General features: G+C 35.3%; 1 protein-coding gene across 1 annotated transcript in view; it reads left to right on the plus strand.

Annotated features, from left to right (window-relative positions):
• Window positions 1-23,116, plus strand: part of LOC129242093 (dedicator of cytokinesis protein 1) — a 96,771-nt gene that overhangs the window by 35,705 nt on the left and 37,950 nt on the right. The window contains exon 2 of the mRNA XM_054878655.1: window positions 14,812-14,923. Within this exon, the coding sequence (XP_054734630.1) occupies window positions 14,812-14,923 (112 nt within the window). The remainder of the gene's footprint in view (window positions 1-14,811; window positions 14,924-23,116) is intronic.

The raw sequence follows: 23,116 nt of genomic DNA on the forward strand, positions 1-23,116 counted from the left end.
GCCATTGAGCCATGACCATCACCATAACTACATAATTTCCCATCCTATCCGCACTTTCCTGCCTACCTACCTACTCTACCACCTCTACGACATATTATATGTACTAAATGTATGTACGTATGTGCAGACATGTAATGAGTGTGGTTGCTGCTGTTTGTCTGCTGTCGATCAATGCTTTCAACGTCATTACTTATGACTTCCGGCCGTTGTACGGCAACGAGCGCCAGTCGCGTCAAACAGGCAGCCTGTGCATGTGAAATGTTTAAGTTCCCTTCGTAAACGTTCTATCTCCCATCTGTTTACTTCTTTGCTAGTTTTCGATTACTTATTTAAATTAGTTTCGATTTTGTTTTATTGGTTTCGTAAAGCATGTGCGAAAGAAATCGGCACTCCGTCCATTTACACGGTAATTTATCAGCACTGTTTTTGTTTTTGTAAACACCACGCTAATTTGCATACATTCACCTGAAAGCCAGGCATCTCTAATATGTATTTTACAGGCTGCTAATTTCTATTCCAATTTAAATACTCTTTCGTTTTCCGCCTGATTGCTCGCTTACTCACTTAGCTATACAAATATACCGGTTCGATCGAGGGCTTTGGCGTAGCCGATTCACGCTGTTGTGGGTGAGTCATATCACAGCGTTGGCGCTTCTGAGAAATTGATTGAGTGTTTGTTTCTTTTTTTCGTGTTTTTATCTCAGCTGTGGGTACTTTGATTGTTGTAGGGTGTTTGCCACCCGCTGTTGGGAGTAGCGCCTACCCAATGAGCATTGTTCTTGTGTTTTGTGTTTTTGTAATACATGTAAACATGTGCATGCACCAAAATTCCAATATATACAGCGCAAGCAAGTTATGCATTTGAAATTAATATTATAGCTGGATTTTCTATAAATATAGCAGCAAGTAAAAAAGAAAATAGTTTAATAATAAGTATTTCATGATGTTTTAAAGTGGTCGAAGTCCATTATATGCAGTTGTACGAGGGTTGCCTTTATATTTGGCGCCTTTGCCCCACTAAGTGTGATGAGCTGGAAATCGATATTTTTATCGAAAAGTTTGGTACTATTTAGCATAAACTCAGCTAGAAACGAAATAGCAAGTCTAGATGCTTTAAGTCGGCTTAATCCAACACAAATGGTTCGCGGAAGAAGCAACTCAAAGCAAAGGGTCGCTTTGTTTTTCTGAAAAGCTGCTCATGCCACAATTGCACCACTAGAGAAACTTAAAACAGTCAATGCTGAGTGACACACGACCAGTTATTTGCCACAGGTTTTCAGAGATTTAAGGAAAACCAATTGCTAAATACGAATCATCGTTCTCCAAGACAAAACGAGCTCTGACGTATTGGTTCACGCCAGAGAGTTTTTGAGTACTCAAAAGAACGAATTGATGGATCACCAGCCTTACAGCCGTGATTTTGACCTAATGGTTTCTTTTTGTTCCCAAACATTAAAGTCTGAAGCAGATTTTGTATACTTGTATTACACATACATACATATATTCCTTATTTTAAATATAAGATTAGCAAATATTGTAATTAATCCTAGTTTATTGTAGAACCAGCTGATGGCCTTGAGCTAGTGCTGTTCTTTTTTCCTGCTAGTTTTGGATATTCATATATTGTACTTAAAATAAAAATGATTCTGATTCTGTTCCCGAATATCGAAAATAAAATGGGAGGTCAATGTTTTTCAACGCCTGAAGAAGCTGCTGAAGCCGTTAAACTCATTTTAGAAGTATTCACTTCTGAGTGGCAAAAGTGCCATAAAAATTTGTTCAAGTGAATGCAGAGGTGTGCTGAATTTGTAGGAGAATACTTTGAAAAACAAGAAAGCCATTTTCATTATTATTTCTCAGTTTTTCACTATTGGACACAAAATATAAAGGGTAAACCTCGTATTATCTGTGGTTTTTCAAGCTACCGAATCGTAAATTCATTAAAAACAATAAGTGCTTGAGTTCTACCAAATGTTTATTCCACATTTTCAAAACTAGTACTAATATAAACATAAGTTAGAATTAAATTAGAACAAAAATTATCAAATTGTGTGTTCAAAAAATATAATCTCTAAAATGAGTTGAGTACAGAAATGGCACCATCTGGAAATAATTGGAAATATGGTCTAAGTAATACTTGCATTTGTGTATAGCTTTGTCTGCACCAAAATCTCATTGACGAATATTTTGTGCTACAATCTCTGTTTTTGATAATTGTTTCACACCCGCGACCCAGCGAGTTTTTGGCAATTAGTTTTGGGCAAAGTGAACGAAAAACGTCTGTTAAATACAGACAGCGTTGTCATTGGCCAGTCTATGTTAGGATTTCGAATTTATATATGTATTAAAAAATATTGGCTTGCACCAACACGTTACCCGTGGTTGGTATATGGTTCTCCCTATTCGTACACAGTCCGGAGCCATCCATCCTTCGAGCTTGTTTGTCATACTGCAGTCTTTTCGTTCTTGCAGTCAGCGAGGAGTAACCCCAGGGCCGTAGAGAGCATATCCGGGCCCCGGGGGAAAATTGCAAATGCGGGCCCTTTCCAATAATGTCTAATTCATATAAATACGTATAATCTCGAGTCCGGGCCCCTCTGAGAACTCTGGGCCCGGGGGAAAAAGTACCCGATCCCCGATTCAGTTGGATAGTTGACAACCTCGTCTTGATTCTCCACAGTATCGATGGACTTATATGTTGTCGTTTCACTGGGTATTCGATGCTGAATGGTGAAATTGATGGTATTGACATCGATGTTTTTGGCTGCTAATATAGCAGGCGTACTGAGCCTCTGATGGTTTTTGTAGGTTTGTGCAATATTTGGGAAAACTTTTTGCACCAATTCGTCGATGCTTTCTGTGATCTTACAGAAGTTTGCTGGCAGGATGATACATCTTGCAGATTTATCAATTCCCATTCGCCCATTTCCAATATCCAATAATTGTTTTGCAAAATTTCCAGCCGATGCATCCTTTTCAGAGTTTCCTTTCCCCATTCCAGAGTTTTTGCTGATGTTGCATGTCAGTGCTTCAGTGTTTTGCAAATTCAACGGCAGTTTCAGTGCTGAATGCGCTGTTCGGCCACCATCCAAAAGAGTTGCCGCAATTCCGGATGATGCAATAGCCAGTGCAATATTATTTTGTGATCGTATGGTTGCCAAAATTAGTGAAAGAAGAAAAGTCTTGCCTGTACCACCGAGCGCATCTATGAAAAACAGTCCATCACTTTGTTCTATGATTGCACGCATAATTCTGTTAAACGCAATGCGTTGTTATGGAATCAACTGCGGAAGATTTGTTTTAACGAATGTCCTCAGTTCGTCGGAATCATAGTGTGTTTCTCGTTGCAAATCACGATCGAAAGGGTTGTTTGCAGGTCGGTTTGAAGCAGGCATTCCCAGTTGCACCAGTGCCTTGTTAGCTATTGTCAAACAAAAATGTACATCTATGAGCATATTCTACAAACCTTCTCCGTGGAAAAATACATATATATATACCAATTTTTATAATAATCGGTCCAGTAGTTTTTGAGTTCATCAATGACATACAGACAAACATTAATTTTTGTATATAAGAAGAAAAGAAGATACAACATTTACGTCAATTCGAGTACCATTCCTCCTTTCTTAAGTCATGGAAATAGTAATGATGTCCATCCAGTCCCTTCAAATTGAGCTTCCTTTCGTCACTAAATACTACTTTCTTCCCTTCACCGCGATCGTTATTTGTAATAGAACTCTCTTGTGCCCCTTGCAAAATCGATACGGCGTTTTTGCTAATTTTTGCAATTTTTTATTCTTCAGATGTGGCGCTTTTCGAACGGTGGAATTGCTGGCTGCAAAATTTGCCATTTCTTTGATTTTTGCTGTCGAAAAGGCGGAATTTGATGCAATCCTAAAGATTTTGCGGGTTTCCTTCTGTGTCACGGCATTCGCAGTTCTGCTTTTGTAGTTCTTACCATAGGCGGCACCTTGTTTCATGCAAAGAGCCGCAAAATTTGGACTTGAACCAATCTTTTTGGCAATTTGTCGATTTGAAAGCCCCTCTGGGGTCAAGATATCGATTTGTCCCTTTGTGCGATCTGTTAATCCTTTCCGCTTTCCCATTTTCTTAGAATTAAGAAGTCTTCGACCAAACACCATAAATGCTTAAAAAACAAACCCTTTTCACAGCTTTAATTTGCAAATAATGTAGGCTAACTGGGTGCCTCTATTCAAGTGAATCAATAAATCAAGCAGAATATTACAACTGCTGAAGTTTTACTGCTGTGAAATATGTTAGATGGATTAATATTTTGATGCTTGTTTATTTTCGAACAAAGTACATTTTCACTCGAATTATCAGAAACCCTTGTGTTACTAAATCAAATATAGTTGCTTTAATAGCCATTTTCTTCTATACAAATTATGGCCTCTAATCAGTGAACTGTATAATACCAAAATGCTCAGTATTATAAGAGGGGTCGATTTTAGAGTGTCTGTACATCGTGCAAAATTTAATATATTTCATTGAAGTTTGGTACACGTATTGTCCAAGGCAGTTTGGATATGTACCTACTTATATATTTAAGTTTTTCTCACATAAATAAAGTATTTTAAATATATATTTTAATATAATTTTTTTTTTTTTATATGCAGTTATATTTCTATCTATGAGATTATTTTATACAAACCCGCTTTCCCGTATGTTACAAGCATTTCCCCATGCGTCTTACACCATAGCTCGGGAAACAGTACTTTCGTTCTCACGTATTTTTTCCCCCACGGAATCTGAATGCTAATAAAAACACGGAATGCGGAGGAAAAGTTGTGTATGACGCTGGAAAATGTACTCAATAAAAAATTCTAAAATATATCAACAATAAATTTTTCCAGTTATTTGTGTGCGCAACAACAACCTACATACAACCCACAACATTTCCCATTTAATGGAGTAAGCATTTTTTATTGTTTATAGTTTTATTACTAGCTGAAAGCCCAACAGTATTCCGTTATCATCGCTACCGCCCCAGTAAACGACTGTTAGTGAACCGTTTAAAACCAGCCAAAACCGTTTTTAACCCACTTCAGTGGATTCAATAGATATTTTTTCTTCTTTCACGGCATTCCATTAACAAATTAAATTTACTTTCCCATTTATTTATTAACTTGCCGCTATGCGTCTGTCTTCTTCTGCAAATCACATTCGCAGACAAATTCCAAGGGAAAATATTCAAATCCACATGCAAAACAAGAAATCGTAGACAATAGCCGGTGGCCGAAGGCTGGTGGCAGGCGGACGCTAATCAACAAGTAAAGTGACCAGCCGCTTGCGTGGAGCAAACAAAAAGTTATTAACGAATATACACTTATGCCTCTGCATTTATGTAGAAATGTATATGTGTATTTGTGTTAGGGATGCCAATATGATTGGGACATTTTGATTTAGGGATCCCGTGATACGTACCGGGATTCACCTTGGAACATAACTGTTTAATGTGAGTAAAAATTCAGTAATTAAACGCATTTCAATATTTAATAAATAAAATCATTAAAAAAGTAGGATTAACGGATTTTAAAAATCACAAACACTTGCGTTCATATAATTAAGTCACTTCAGTTTTTTACAATATTCGCAATGTTTTTCAAGTTAAATTTTTTCCGATAATTTTCTAAAAATATAGTTTCTATAAAAATATATTGCATAAAAATGTCTGATAAATCCAACTCCTAAGCTTTGTACCTACAAAATCCATAAAAATTTAACCAATTCCTAATTTTTCAATATTTTAATAAGCATCTTTTCTACACACTTTTATAGCCCAATAAATTTTAGTAGAATTTTCTTCCATATAAAAGACTTCCGAATACTTGCTTTATATTGAAGAAAATCCGCAAAAATGTATGCAAAAAAAAATTAATTTACAAAAATCAAGGTGATCTTTCAGCGACTTTAAAAAAATTAAAAATTTTCGGTAAATTTTCTGGGATTTTCAAAAACTCCGGGATCCGCGCTAAGCTGTTACTTCTTTCAATTCGAAGTTTAAAATTTAAAAATTAATTTCGGGATCCCGGTACTGTCATCCCTAGTCTGCGCGCTAAGCTGTTACTTCTTTCAATTCAAAATTAAAATTTTTTTGGGATCACGCAATTAATACAAGCTAATTTCGAGATTTCCGGGTTTTTAAAAATAACGGGATCCCGGAATTGTCATCCCTAGTATGTGCGTATATGCCTTTGTATTCAATTACGAACCAAAGTTGTTATTTTTTAAATTTGAAATTTAAAATTTTCCGAGATCCCGCTATTAATACCAGCTAATTTCACGATTTCCTAGTTTTTAAAGATACCGGGATCACGGGTTTGGCGTCCCTAGTATGTACGCATATACTTTTGCATTTAATTTCTTTAAAAAGTAGTTACTTCTCTCAATTATCGTTTAATAAAGGGTTTTTCAGTAAGAGCGCTTCAACTTTTGAACTTTTTTGAATAAAACACAAACGGTTTGACTTTTTTAACTAATTTTTTTTTTATTATCGAGTTTGAACATATACATTTATGTATGAAATTCGATTTCTTTTGCATGACCACCGCGTGCACGTTTTACGAAGTCCAATCGTTGAACCCAATTTTTGACCACTCTTTTGCATAAATCGGCCGAAATTCCAGCAATTTCGCGTTCAATATTGGCTCTGAGCTCACAAATCGTCGCCGGCTTGTTACTGTAGACCAATGACTTCACATAACCCCAAAACGGGACGGCTTGTTAAATGGACCGTAAAATGGCCGTAATGCAGAAACAGAACGATTATTTTCATAAAAAATTTGCACGATTTGCAATCGTTGCTCAAGTGTGTAGCGTTCCATAATGAAAATATACGCATACGCATTTCTTCGAAACACTACACTGCCACCTCTGGGGTACCTCAGGGTAGTATATTAGGACCTTTGTTATTTATTTTGTTTATTAATGATATTCATTCATGTTTTTCCTTCGCTAATTTTCTTCTCTATGCTGATGATCTAAAAGTGTACGCTGAAATAAGAAATTCTAGTGATTCAGCCGCCCTACAGTCTGAGTTGAATAATTTATTTTCCTGGTGCCTTATTAATTGTCTATTTCTTAACATTGAAAAATGTCATAAAATCACATTTTCTAAGCTTCAAAACCCCCTCAGCACCTCTTATCATATCAATCATACATATCTTGCTTCGTCTGATGTGATAAAAGACTTAGGGGTGTTCTTTGATTCAAAGCTTAATTTTATCACGCACCTAAATTATGCCGTTTCCAATTCTCTTGCTATGCTCGCATTTGTTAGACGTCACTCATCGCACTTCACTGATCCATATACTCTTAAGATTTTATACTCTGCGTTTGTGCGGTCCAAATTAGATTATGCCTCTTTTATTTGGAGACCTTATCATGCAGTTCATATAAATCGAGTGGAGAGGGTTCAAAAAATTTTTGTGCGTTTCGCGCTACATTCACTCAATTTCTCAGACCCCAAACCGTCTTACGTCTCACGCTGTCGTTTGATTAGTCTCTGTCCATTAAGTGACAGAGGTAGATTCCAGGCAGTTTCTTTTATCTTCGATCTCGTTAATGGACTAATTGACTGCCCGTTTCTTCTAGAAAGAATACATTTTAATGTTCCCTGCAGGAACTTTCGCCGTGTCAAAATTTTTCATGTTGGCGTTAGGAGGACATTATATAGTTCCAAAGCGCCTCTTGTTAGAACGCTGTCTGACATTAACTATCTCGCCTCCCTTTTGGATCTAGACTTTTCCAGGGCGAAACATGTATTTAAATCCCAATTAAACAATTTTTTCCTTTGTAAGAATTCTAAATAATTACCAAGTATATTTTGTTAATTTAGTTTTCTAAGCTTTGATTTTGTTAATTATTTCTATTTATATATAATATAAATACTCTTAGTTCTATGTAGTCTGTAAGAAACTTTGTATTTTCTTGTCTTACTAAAATGAATAATACTCCTCTTTAAGTTATAAGAAAGTTTATATTTTTCTTTTACTCATTACAATTGAAGCTAGTTAATTATAAGTTTAATTTTACTTTGATTAATGATTTAGCATTAATCTTTTTTCATAGTCTGTAAGAAATTCTGTATTTTTTAGACTATTAATTGAATTAAATTAAATGCATACTAATGAAGTTTACAAATGACAAGCGAAAAATAAAAAATATTGCGTCGTTCGCCCTCCCTATCGGAAAAAAGTTGAAGCGCACCTATTGAATAACCCTATATAAGCAAATTCCGGGATTTTCGGGTTTTGAAAAACGTGCCATCCCTAGTATGTACGCATGTACCTTTGCATTCAATTATGGACCAAAGCGAACGCATGCCTGCAACCCTGCAACCACACGCTGAGCTGAGTACGAGCTTCTACTAACTAATAGAATACTCCAGCGTCCAATGACCAAAAATCTACAAAAGCAACAGTTGACGTCAAGTTTATTTGAATATGTAAATATATGATTGTATGTGTATATGGCTGTATGTGGCATTCATAAAATATCGTACAACTCTGAAGCGACCTCCACTGCAACATTGACAACAACAAAACAGCTATGCACACAAATGCAACAAGTGCAGCGAAATATGCACTATTTTCCGCTCAGTGCAAAAGAGTTTGGTGGAGTGCAAAACCAAGTAAAAATACCGGCATTAAATTGCCAATCAACACTAAATGACATACTCGTGGCAATGGACACTCACTCACTCACTCACACACTCGTGGGGTGTGGTAATTGCCACAGTGGCAGGAACAGTGAGCGGTAAGTGCCAGTCGTGCTAGTAGCGACGTCGCCGGCAGAGCAATTGCGATCGGCAGTGAAGCATGTCAAATGTGCACTGACAAGACAATAGCACACCGGCGCTCATATATACATATGCACGTACACATCACATACAAATATACAGGCACTAGTCTCAGTAAATATTAAAAAGTCATAAAATCTAAAATCAAATTGGCCAAAATTTGTTACACTCCAGTTTATGGTGAAGAATTTAACAATTTATTGAAAACAAGTTCTAAAGCTGCGGAAACGTCGCAGTAAATGTTAATTAGACTACCTAGATACCACTAGCGAAACCCCGAAACCCCTGCGCCACTAAAGCAAGTCCATATTTTCTAGTGCTTTGTATTGCAAACGAACTTGCTGGTTGTTGCATAACACGAGGGTCGTTTAAAATGTCTGCGCAAAGTCAGAGAAATGGCACTACTGTCGCGCACCGAGGTTATGTTTAGTTAGTAGTATCGCTTGGAAGAACTACACCAAGTTGCAGCCAGATCAGTTTGTTTCTTCGTGTTTGACATTGATTTGAATGGAGGAAGTCCAGTGATTTTCCTTTTCCATAACGACAATGCACCAGCCCACGTCTCAGCAGTTGTTAGCGCAAAAGAATGAATGAATTTCGATTAAGTTTTCGAACTTATCAAAGTTGTAACCACCTTCGCTCTGCTGCAGATGCCAAGGGCAATGAAAAGGCTACCGCATTTGATAAATTTTGTTTGGTAGAAAAATGTATTGGTCGGCAACCGACTGTTGTGTGCTGTGAGTCATGCGCGTGGCTGTAATCAGCTGACTTTTGTGTACGTCAACTAACTGCATAGTCTCAATATCTGCCGACAGCCTAAAATGTTTCTTAATGTCTCGTTTTGCGGCAGGACTAAACTTCTGCTTAGATTAAGCAAAAGGGATTCATCCCCTAAACGAGTGCCTCAATAAAATTGCAGCAAAAGACTAAATTTTATGTGAATTTTGGCTAGAATAAGATGATGAGAATGCGTTCCATTACACATCCATCCATCTATCGGTTGGGTAAGGGACATATGCTTCGGCTGTGATCCTCATGGTGTTCAACTCAAAATTCGCCTTATTCGCTTTATTAAAGCGACTCACTACTTGGCTTAGGTTCAGAGTTTTTGGGAACCTCTGGATTGTTCGTTGTCCATTTTACCGAGTTAGAATGGAGTTAGAATGGGCAAGCCTTTAGCTTATGAGCCCACCCAATCTTTAAATAGAGGGTCCGGCACTCGAAGGTTAACCAACTTCAGACCGCTCGCGCAGCTGATGCACGGGCATGTCAGTCCGGAGTATTGTTTACAAGCGCGCGGAAGCATTTTGCCCAGAGTTAACGTGAAAAAATAAAATCAGTAATGGATTTCAAGGGTAATAGTTTGATTGCATTATATTTGGCTGGAAAATCACAACCAGCGATTGTTCGTGAGCTCGAGCACCTTAAAGTAAATAAATTTTTTATTTATCGTACCATTACTCGATGCAATGATACTGGTAGCATCGCGAAAAGTCATGGAGATGGTCACCAAAAGACTGCAGCGTCGCGTTAAATAGTTCAAAAATTTAAGAAGCGACTTGAGCGAAATCCCCGACGAAGTGCCAATCAATTGGCGAAAGAACTAAAAATATCTGACCGTAGCATCCGCCGCATACTGAAAAATGATCTCAAAGTCGTGGGAAGACAAACATTTCAGTGGCAGACCATGGACGTTTCAACAGGACTCGGCACCGTCTCACAAAGCTCCAGTGAACCAACAATGTCTAAAAAATAACGTTTTGAACTTCATAGCGTCCACACAATGGCTCTCAAACCCACCAGATGCAAATCCGATGAATTATCCTCTTTGGGCCATTTTGGAGAGCAAGGTCCGAACTAAAAAATTCACCAGTCTCGAGGCGGTGAAAAAAGCCATTGTTCGCGAGTGGGCCAAAATACCTGCAAGTCACATTCGGGCAGTTTGCGATTCGTTTCTGGACCGTCTTATACCTAGTCTGGTCATATCGAGCAAAAGTAAATTGATTCTTAATTTTGTATTAATTTCACATATTTTTACTTTGAATTGAATAAAAATGGAAAATTTGGAAAATTACTTCCAAACTTATGGCATTTTTAATTGGTTACACTTCGAGTGCCGGACCTTGTAATAAGAAAAAAACTTGCTCTATTGCGATCCCAATAACTGAAAGTAGCGAGTGAAATCGAATGCTTCATTGAAATGTATTTTCATGAAATGTATTTTTTTTTAACTTTCAACAAAATATTTCGGAAATATGTTAAGATTTACGTGAGCTCGACCAAGTTGAAAATACCTTAAAAAATCGAGTTTTTTTTTAATAAAATTAGTTTTTACAAATATTTTTCCCAAAATATCATCTCAGATGATAGATTACTTTAAGATTAAGGTGAAAAATTTAATAATTTCGATGGAAACCTATTTTTTTCGAAGGATCCTAATCTAAATATGTACATGTTTTGTTCAATAAATTTATAACAAAATACATTTATAAGACTTATAAAAACAAATATTAAAAGATCAATTTACAAACAAAATAATAATTTTTGCATTTGCCATTCCTGAAATTTTTCATATTTATTTATCTTAACGTAAGAATTATTTTCACTACGTGCATTTTCAGAAATACTAAAATCATCTATGCTATGTCCATGTTTATCGAAAAGAAAAATTAAAAAAATCGTAAGAATGTAAGATGTAATATGAATTCCAGCAACATAATACATTTTGTTATTTACTTTCATTTTTGTATATAGGAATGCACTCCAGTTCATAAAAATGTTTAAAAATTGATTTTTGATGCTATTTTTAAAACAATAACTCAGCCAATTATTAGTAAATTGATACAATTAAGAAATTAGTAAAAGAAAAACAAGAACATTAATAAATAAAGGCACAAGGCAAAGGCAAAGGCATTCTTTTGCACTCACATACATTTGTATTTATGTTTCACCGAAACTGTTTATATGGAAACTGTGCATGCAGATATAATTTTGGTTTTCCACTGAAATTCAATTTCAGACCAGAAATGCGCGAGTACATATGTATGTATGTACAGGGTGCGTACGTTATTTGGGGGCAACTTGAGAGTAAAACCTAATGAGCAAAGGATAATAGATTTACAAGGTTTGCTCTTTAACTATGGTGAATAAAATGAAAAAGAAAATTGTCATGGGAACTTTGGATGCCACTTCACAAGGGAGATTCTGCACGATCATTTCACATGTATTCACACACTCGTCCAATCAGTCGTTGTTCAGACGGCAACGAATAGTCATTGGCTGACTCTTTTTCGTATATTACCAACATAATCTAAGTTTTTTGTAAACACATTCTGAGTGACGTCTGCCCATTAGCTGATTCTGTTAAATTCGCTCAGAGTCGAATAACGGTCTGCTAAAGAGCACACCTCTAAAAATCGTTTCACCATGCTAATGAGCTTTTAGTTTGAATAATATTTAATGAAACTTATATCTATAAAATCATTCAATAAAATGTCCATTACCTGCAATAACTTCCCCGATTCGGGTCCAGAAAAGATCGCATGCCCGAATCAAATGCTTCTTATTATTCATGTTGACCATAACGTTACTAATTGCACCCTTTACATAAGTAATTCAGTAATGAAGATGCTTATGCTTCACGTTCAACTACGTCCCATACGTACTAATCCAGGAGATTAAGATCTGAGGAGTTAGACCGTCATAAGTTCGATGTTACGTCGTCATGGACATTTTCAGCTATTCAATCTTGTATCGGCAGTAGGAGTAGAGTCTTCCTGAAAGATATATATCACAGCGTACACTATCAATCGAGGGTTTTACCACTCTCTCCTATGATCAAAAAGTACCGAGAATATTCGATTGCCAAGGCGATTTGATTTTTTTTGTATTTGGAAATTACTTCCTTAATAGTTTGCTTATGTACAAAGTATATTTTGCCACAATTGAGGGATGTGACCAACCTTTTCAACTGAGAGGTGGCAGATCGCCTCGGCGACGTTTCCACGACAGTCGGTTCTACGTTACCAAAACGACCCGGATTTATATCCGGCCAAGGACTGTCACTCCAGCAGCATTCACCGTATGCAAGTATGGGGAATGTTTATGCTACAACAACAACAACAACAACAACAACAAACCTTTTCATTATTGGTGTACGCTTTCTTTTGACGTTGAGTGTAATATTAAAAATAAAATCAGGGCGAAAGCTTTTCACTCCTCGTATTCAAGCTAGAGGAGAAAAAAGTGATTGATATAATTTACTAATTACAATAAATATGCATGCAATAAACATTAAAAAAATACATATCTGAATATCCGGCCTTCTTTATGCATCACCCAATTTCGAAGCGCCCATTCATATTCATAAATAACCCATTAATTGGGTATGAAAGTACATACAAACATGATTACACCAGTATGATAGCCTTAATTGAATTTTTTTTAATTCATTCATGTGGTTATCGTCCCAGTTACAGTATTTTACTGTTGTTCATACTTAGCACTCATTCACCCATCACCTTGCAAGTTCATTGATACGTAGCGCAACACCCCACGCCGTGTGGACACAGGAAATGGCAAACTTTGAGCAAATATTCGTACGTGCAATTCATATATTCCAATTTCAAAATTAGCAAACACACACACTTTACATGACATGTGTCAAAATTTATTTCGCTTATTTCGTTTTTTTTTGCGTATTTTGCAAAATATAGTTTTTATCAGTAAATCTATTAGTTTCACCCCATTACGTGGTAGGTACAGCAATCGCGCATAACGAATTTTGAAAATTACAATACAAAGCGTACCCGCAGGTTAGGTAAGCGAAGGTAAATGCTTGAATTTCCCACTGATTCGCATGTTCGCTGGCGTTTCAAACCGAAATCGCCCACATGGCTCTCAATACATTTTGGTTTGATGCTCAAGCCCTCGCCGTATGAGTGCGTTGAGCTTTTTTCTACACCTAAGCTGCCACTGCGCGTAATATCTCTGCAGTAGATCAGTGCAGTATATATGTGCTTGTATACTAGGGTGGTCCAAAAAACTCAAGTTTTTTTTAGAGACCTAGGGACCCTCTCATTTTGTTACATCTAATAAAATAATAATCTATGCAAAATCTTAGCACCCTAGAACATATAGAAGGCAGTGCTCAACAACGTTTAGTTTTCATAAATTTCTATAAAAAACTCATACTTTCGGGTAATTAACGCCTTTTTTTGTTTCAGGTTTGAACTATATTTCAATCAAAATGACTGCTCTTAAGACGCGTCAGGCGGGCAGTGTTTACTTAATTGGTGTTAAGGACTTAGAACCTTTAACAAAGAAGAACCAACTTCCTACAACAAACAGCGTTGAGCACTGCCTTCCAAGTGACTTATGACCTTGAAAATTTAGCTCTTTACTTCTTATATCAAATAGAAAAGAATTGGGGGGTCCCTTGGCTTTTACATCCAACTTGAGTTTTTACCATAGGATCTTGGACCACCCTATTGTATACTATATACCTAATTATTTACTTAGCTGATAGTTTTTTTAATCGACAAACATACACGTACATATGCATACATACATACATACATACCTAGAGTATGTGCAAATATGAAATCTGTTTCGCAGCTGAAACATTTCTTCGCAATTATTTAGTAGCGACGTGTCAGCAAAACGCTCAGGTTGCTGCTTTGTTTTTGTATTTTCTTTTTTTCGCTCGACAGTGGTTGATTATTTTACGCTCGGTTGACAAGGCTAATTTCTTAAATCGACTTCTTTTTGTTGAAAGTAGTTATTAAAGCACAAATTCAATGAAGTGAGTTGAGTATTTTCCACTTGCAATTACCCCGCAAGTTCTAACGAGAGGCTGTATTTGTGGTGTACGAATTTTCACAATCGCTTGCAAATCAGTTAAAATTAACACATTTGTGTAAAAATTTTGATAGTGATGTAATAAAACTAATTTCCGTATTTTCATTGTGTTTTTTTTCGTTTATTTTCAGCGAAGTGCAATTTCGATCAGGAAGATAAGCCGCATCGTTTGAGTCTGGATGTAGGTGATTTAGTTGTAATACTCAAGGAGACAACACATTGGTATTATGGCTATAAGCAGAGGTAAGTTGGTGTTGAATGGAATACGAAATGTGATACGAAATGTGCTTTGTGTAGTAGTAGGGAAATGCTCTTTATTTCATATTAAATTCAAATAATTACAATGGCTTAATAATAAATAACAGAACGCACGACTATAACATACATAAGTTGTCAGTCGAGGGTATAATAAGTAAAAAGATAATTTTGGCACATAGGCATTTTTTTCTTTCTTTTTTGTGTCTCAACATTAATTATTCAAAACAAACCTAAAATGAAAATATCAAGTAATCAATGACTACTCAACAACTAACAATCAGATTACGAAAATTCATAAAAAATAAGCTCCCTATATTTGAGGCAGCGAGATAAGAATTTGTACAGAGCTTTATAATCACTACAGTTCAAAATCATCTTTATAAACCGTTTTCCAATAAGAGGTGTTATTTTGATATTCAAAGAAAAATGCTATTTTTTAACACACTTTTATTAGGACGGATTGTATGTATGTATGTATGTATGTATGTATGTATGTATGTATGTATGTATGTATGTATGTATGTATGTATGTATGTAACGGAATCTTTGAGCTTAATTTTCACTGGCTTCTAAACATCTGATCGACTTGAAATTTTGCACACCTATCAAGGACCGATGACAAGGCAATAATTTGATAAAAATTTTCCATTATCCTTATTGGGATTGCCAGGATTAATATTTTCTTTTTTTACCTGTGGGCAAAAAGTAAGGTGAATTTGGTTGTAAAATGAAAAATCGTCATTTATTCTTGTAAATCAATTTCATCTCCTTCAAAATAATGCCCTCTCGATTAAATACACTTATGCCAACGAGTTTTCCAATTCCCGAAACATGCCAAATAGTCCATTTCCGGTAGTGGTCTCTTGAGTTTTGGGAATAGCCAGAAGTCACACGGAGCCAAATCAGGCGAATACGGTGGTTGCGGAACGATATGCGTGGAATTTTTGGCGAAATAGTCACGAAGAACGAGTGCAGTGTGAGACATGTGAGATAAATTTTCCATTATCCTTATTAGGATTGCCAGGATTAATATTTAATTTTTTTAACATACTTTTATTAGCTCGGGTTGTATGTATGAATGACTGTAACGGAATCTTTGAGCTTAATTTTCACTGGCTTCTAAAAATCTGATCGACTCGGAACACACAACATAGATGACTAGATGGGAAACTCTTTTTCTCGTGAGAGCGCTGAAAAATGTGCATTTTTTATAACATTTGCCAATATTGCCATACCGGTAGAAACATGAATTGGATATTTTTTTAATCAAAAATTGGGAATTTTTAGTTTCCACACCACCATTGAGGTTAGTATTTAGTGTGCGGTTGTGTAATAGTATATTACTCGTAAACACCTACATACATATACTAAAAATAAATAATAGTTAAAAAAAAACTAAAAAACACGCTTTTATTGCTAATCGATCTAAAAAGTAGAAAATAAAATATAGCTTAAAAAAACTAAAAAACACGCTTTTATTGCTAATCGAACTAAAAAGTAGAAAATAAATTTTAATGACAAAGGGACCTATAATGAAGTAATAGCAAATCGAAGGATCAGTCATAGTCAACTACCTCAGAACAGAATTATAACAAAAATTAAGATACAAATAGAGTAATTCAAATTAGAGTTAAAAGCGTGGGATGCATTTTGCTTCACTTTCATAACCCTCTGTACATAGGTAGTTGCCAGTAGAATGATTGTAATATTTACTATATCAAGCATCCCACGCTTTTAACTCTAATTTGAATTACTCTATTTGTATCTTAATTTTTGTTATAATTCTGTTCTGAGGTAGTTGACTATGACTGATCCTTCGATTTGCTATTACTTCATTATAGGTCCCTTTGTCATTAAAATTTATTTTCTACTTTTTAGTTCGATTAGCAATAAAAGCGTGTTTTTTAGTTTTTTTATGCTATATTTTATTTAATATAAATGATCGGATGTTTATTTCATTACAAATAGGAAGGTATGCCGTTAATAGTGGAAAATAACATCAGACAAATGACCACCACGGCCACGCTTACAGGACAATATCCTTCTCATGAAATTTTCTATAACCGAATTCCAAAGTGGCTGCCCTATGTCCTCGATAGCCTCGGTGTTAAATCACAAGATCTCGTTGGCCAATTGTGATTACCTGTTCGAGAGATAATACGGTCCGGCACCTTTACCGTAAAATATCAATGGTTTCGTTGCTTGTGTGGCACGTAGCGCCGTCTTGTTGAAAATAAACGTTGTCCAGATCAATACCATCCAATTCCGGCCATAAAAAATCGTTAATCATCTCTCGATAGCGATAGATAACACCTGTTATTGGAAAACCCTTTATTTAAGCGGCCCAATGTCTTTTCACCTATGGCCTTGAAGTTAGATTAAGAAGCCCTCCCCTGGCGCGAAAGATCTAACTTATAGCTTATGCAGGCAAGAATACAAACCGAGAGATATAGATTTTTTCGCTAAGTTCTACCGAGAATTCTTTGGCATTTGGTTCCTTCAAGGAAGCAGAAGAAGACATTTATGTGGAAGTCTGTCATTTGGCAGAGAAAAGCAGAGAAATATCAGTTTTTAATAAATAAACGCAAAAGTCTCTCTACCGGTTCATAAACATAATCGGTCTTGAGCACGCATCAAAGATTTTTAGTTTCTTATAAATGGAAATCCGAGGGTTATTTGTATGTTTTAGCAATGAGGCATTGATAGAGCCGGTAAGCTTTAAATCCAAATGCTTTGTGTGGCAGTTAATCAATATGCCAAGATATTTACAGTGACCGACAAAAGTCTACCTACACCCCACATTTCCACTGGGTTGAAAGTTCAAAAACTTCACTTTTTATTTTAAAGCTTTTTCTAATCATCATAAACTTAAAAAAATCCATACATTACCATAATATAGCAAAGCTATGGCAAAAAAACCTAAAACCAACGTTGACAAAAGTCTACATACAGTACACAAACTTCTTACTCCAGTGTGAAAAACTTTTATATTGTTCAAAGCTTCTATTAGTCGTTCTTTGAGTACTGAAGCGCTTGAAATCGGATTTTTTCTAATTTCTCGAGCTAAAATTCCCCAGACATGTTCAATAATATTCAAATCTGGGCTTTGCGTGGTGTATTTAATTGCCTTGGAGCATGGTAAAGCAGCCAATCCTTCACAATGTGTGCTGTGTGCTTTGGATCGTTATCCTGTTGAAAGACCCAACCTGGACAAATTCCAAATCATCCACCAAAGATTTCAGATTGACTTCCAATAGTGATTTGTATTTATAACGATCCATATCACCGTCAATAAATATTAATCTTCCAACTCCAGATGCAGCAACAGCTCCCCAAACTATTACATTGCCGCCACCATACTTCACTGTTGATACCAAATTTTTCGGACTCAGTGCAGTATTTTTTTCCTCCACACTTTTGCTCTTCCATCGCTACCAAATATATTAAACTTCGAGTCATCTGCAAACAAAACTTTTTGCCATCCATCCGCTATGCCTTATATGTTTTGGCGAAGTTTACGGGTGTTTTTTAGAAATAAGCGGCTTTTTTCGTGGTGTTCTACTATGAAAGCCGTTTTTGTTCAGAGCTCTTTAAATTGTTTTTGGATGAACACACTTGTTGAATGAGCTTGCTATATCCTCGGCACATTTCGGAGCAGAAACTTTTGGATTTTTGTCCACTTCTTTAAAGAATCAAGCTGACGTCTCTGCGAGATAGTTTGCTCAGGCGGCCATTGCGCGGCTTATTTTCGGTGGAACCACTATTTTTTTATAATGGTCTGGACTGTTGCACGACTTAAGTTTAAGATATTTGAAATTTCGCCATTTGATGTTTTTTCTTTCCTGTGCTGAATAACTAAATTTCTAACGTCAACTGGTATTTCTTTTCGAGGAGCCTTGGTAGGTGCTTAAGTATTTAAATTGCAACTAAAATCAATATTAGCAAAGCAAAAATCATAAGAAAAGGAAAGAAATAGACAAACGGTATTTTACCGTTATCACAACATAGGATATCGAGTACAAGCTAGGAAACCGGTTCTGTGTGTACACTTTTGTCAACGCTGTGTTTGCGTTTTTTTAGCATAACTGTGTTGTTTTATGTTGAATAATGGATTTGTTTTAGTGAAGTCGATTAGAAAAAGATTTCGAATGAAATTGCATAAACACATTTGTAAGCAAAGTGTTTGTACTTTGTAAACAACGAAAGGGAGGGGTGTATGTAGACTTCTGTCGGCCACTGTATATCATCGCCAAACTTTCAACTTTCTGAAGCAGGAATTCTGGAGCACTCTCTAAACACCATACATTTTGGCTTAGACAAATTAACTTTAAGGCCCCAGTTTTATGTAATATTATACACAGAGGGAAGATAAGAACGCGCTACAGATCTCAGGTTAACTCAAATTATATAAGAATCGCATTTGATTAGGTTGTCCTAGCTGCCAATAGCATATCAGCATTATCAGCATACCTAGACCCCCAATTGGGTGCATTGAGATATGAAGAGATGTAAAAGATGAAATTAAAGGGTGATCAATTTAGAGGTATCGGATTTGAAAGTGAAATAAAACAACGAAACTTTTTGTGTAGAACCATTCATGACATTTATTTTTTAAAGATAATCCCTTTCAAATGTTGGCCACAACTGCGCCGTAATTCCGCCTCCTATAAACATCAATTTTGAACGAATCGCTGGAGGACTTCGTGACTGACTTTAGTAATGTTGGCTTCCAATGCCTCAACCGAAACTGGTTTATCCACAAAGCATTGAGACTTTCCATACCCTCACAAATAAAAGTCCAAAGGTGTGATATTACACTATTTTGGTGTCCAATCCACTGATCCGAGACGAAAGATAAATTGCTTACCGAAACGACAACGCAGTAGATGCATTGTTTCATGGGCTGTAAATAGCGTCGCCTTGTTGGAACCAAATGTTGTGGAGATCACGTACTTCAATTTACGGCATCAAAAAGTTGTTTAGCGCGGCAGCGTTTGTCATTCACTGTTACTTTGGCGCCAGCCTCGCCTTTGAAGAAATATGGGCCTATGATTCCTCCAGCCTTTAGGCCACACCAAACATTTGTTTTCAATAGATGTAATGGCTTGAATGGCTTCGGGTTGCCCAAATACGGCAGATTTGCTTATTGACATAACAATTAAGCTAAAAATGGGCATCATCACTGATCGCCATAAGATGGCCTGAGCGCGGGATGAATACTCTTCACAGAGCGTCAATTTTCGTAATACTATTGTACTATTTGTAAACGTATGATGAAATGTCAATGAATATTGAAAAAAATTGTGTATTTAGTTTGACAATAGTCACGCTTGATCTGTCGAACACCCCCTATTGAGAAAAGTACCTCTGATCAACCTTTATTATTCAATATGGCTAAGATCGCTATTTCCTTTTTCCCTTTACGAATAAGGTAATTGGTGTGACAGCGTTCAAAGCGCCCATTTGGCCATACAAGTTTTCAAAGCCAAGCAAAGCAAATACAGCAAGCAAAGGCAGCCTGCGCTGGGCCAGCGTTGAGTTTTTTGGCCAGTTTAACTCTGAAAAAATGTCTTACTTCTTAATTCAAAGCTCAAAAAACACAAAAAAAAATGATTATAAAAAATATAAAATTATGCCATCAATATTTTTTGAATACTCATTGAAGTCAATGCACTCAAAACATACCAGTTTCTACATCAATTTGTTCCACATTCAAGCCATTCATTTTAATTTTATATTTACAAATCAACAAATTGTAAATTTTCTTTGCATTGCTGAAATTTAGGTTTCTTCACGCTTATCTGTACATTTGTATTGCACATTGAAATGTTTTGTTCTAAATAATTTTTATTACAAATTGCCAAATAGTCGTTTCCGTTCTCACAGAGTTATTTGTGCCTACAATGGGGTCGTAAATCAACACAAATACTTCAAATGCATGATGTATGTGTATATGTGCATATGTACGTATGTACTATATATCAGTTGCACTACTCCAATGCTCGGGCATGCCCAACAACGTGTGCAAACACATGTTTCCAATCTTATATTTGCAGTTGCTGTTGCCATATTAAGTGAATACTCCTTGCCACTCTTATCGTCGATTGTGCCAAGAAATAAAAAAACAAAACATGCCGAAGCATTCGCCAAACCCCTGTCCGCAGTTGCTTACAAATGTTGGGAGAGCGAAAAAAATTCCTTGAACAACTCCTTGCACCAGTTGCACATTCGACGCAGTATTTTGAATTCTTATGCAGAGTATACACGCTCCAACCGTTGTATCAACATGGACATGTTGGAGGAAATGGTTGTATCATTACATTGTGCTTTTATACCATTTATGGTTGAACAACCGATTAAAATTAAATTTAAAAAAAATTTAGATTAAAAAAAAAGTTTAACTATAATAAAAAAAAATTAAATTACAAAAAAATTAAGTAAATTTAAAAAAAAATTTAAAATATGAAAAAAAATTAAAAATATAAAAAATTAAAATATAAAAACAAATTAAAAATATAAAAAAAAATTTAAAATGTAAAAAATAAAAAAATTAAAAATATAAAAAAAATAAAAGCAAACAAAAAAAGTTAAAAAGTGAAAAAACAAAAATTAGCGATTGTACCATGAGTTGAAACGTGTTTACGCAGATTATACAACCAACTTTGTTTACATTTTTCTTTTTAAGTAAAAAAAATTAAAAACAAAAATGTTTAATTAAATTACAATAAATTAAATTAATTAAAAAAAATTTAAATTTAAAAAAATATATAAGAAATAAAAAATAAAAATAATAAAAGTATATACAAAATTTTAAAGGATAAAAATATAAAAAAAAAACCAATTAAAAGAATTAAAAATAAAAAAAAAAACAAAAAAAATTAAGAGGGCTATAAATAAGGTGTTATTAATAAAAAAACGAAACATATTTTTACTGCCCATTTGTTTACCAGACATTTGTTAATCTTTTAACATTACACAAAAAAAATCAAAAAAATATAAATGAAAAGTTTATAAGCTCTTGAAGTGGGGGTTCAAAAAGAATGGCGCGCTTGTCGTGATTGCAAGCTTTCTAATGATCTGAACAAAAAAATTAAACAAATTATTAATTTAGATGAATGCCACATCGTACCAACTAAGAAAAAGTGGGGGGAAAATTTTTGTTTGCTAAATTACGGTTGTCCGAAAAATAGTAAATTTTTTTCCTACTTTTTTGGACATTTCTGAATTTAGTAGTAGAAGTAGTAGAATTGTAAATTTTTTTTATTTTGTTAAAAATAATAGTTTGTACGATAGAGATATATTGCGCAGATTCACACCAAATTTCAAGTGAATCGGTTCAATAGAACTTGAGATATCATGTCAAACGTTTTGAAAAATGTAGTTTTGAGAAAAATGCTTTCAAACTTTTCAGACAAGACTGATCGGAACCGATGGCAGGTCAGCAAAAAGGCTGGATAACATGAAATAATAGGAATTTAAAAAAAATCTCTTCATGGCATATTCTCAAATGTCTCAGCTTTGAAAATATGCAAAACAAAAAAATTCGATTTTTTCAAAATTCTACACGAGAATACCCCCTTAAAAAAATAAAAAAAGGTTAAAAAAATTAAAAAAAAAAAATTATTTTTTTTATGACAAAAAATAAAATAAAATAAATAAATAAAATAAATAAATAAAATAAATAAATAAAATAAATAAATAAAATAAAATTCCATCAATTATTATTATTGAGCAAATTTCACCTGACACCTTGCAAAATGTTAAACGCCACGAAAATGAGAATAAGAAAGTTGGACAAGATGCTGTTTATTTATCATGTAGGAACGTGCATACTAAACAGCCGTCCAACTCATTGTACAACGTGTTGGCACAACGGTTGGAGCGTGTGTCCTCTGCATTAAACATCTGTTGCAGCATAAGTCCCTATGGGCGGCGCCATGTACTGTACGGTGAACATTTGTGTGTGACACCTAAATGAATATCTTTGTTGAGGAAGCTCTGTTCATACATACATACATACATTGGTCGATCACTTATCATTGACGTTTGCAAACATTTGTGTGCATTCATCCTGTCCGCTGGCGGATAGCCGTATTTACTTGTGTCTGCGTTCTATCAATCGACTATTTCCCAACACGCTACAGTGCGTTGTTCTGTTCTTATTGTTTTCTTTATTCT

This window comes from Anastrepha obliqua, chromosome 1, assembly GCF_027943255.1.
Source record: "Anastrepha obliqua isolate idAnaObli1 chromosome 1, idAnaObli1_1.0, whole genome shotgun sequence".
Lineage (NCBI taxonomy): Eukaryota > Metazoa > Arthropoda > Insecta > Diptera > Tephritidae > Anastrepha > Anastrepha obliqua.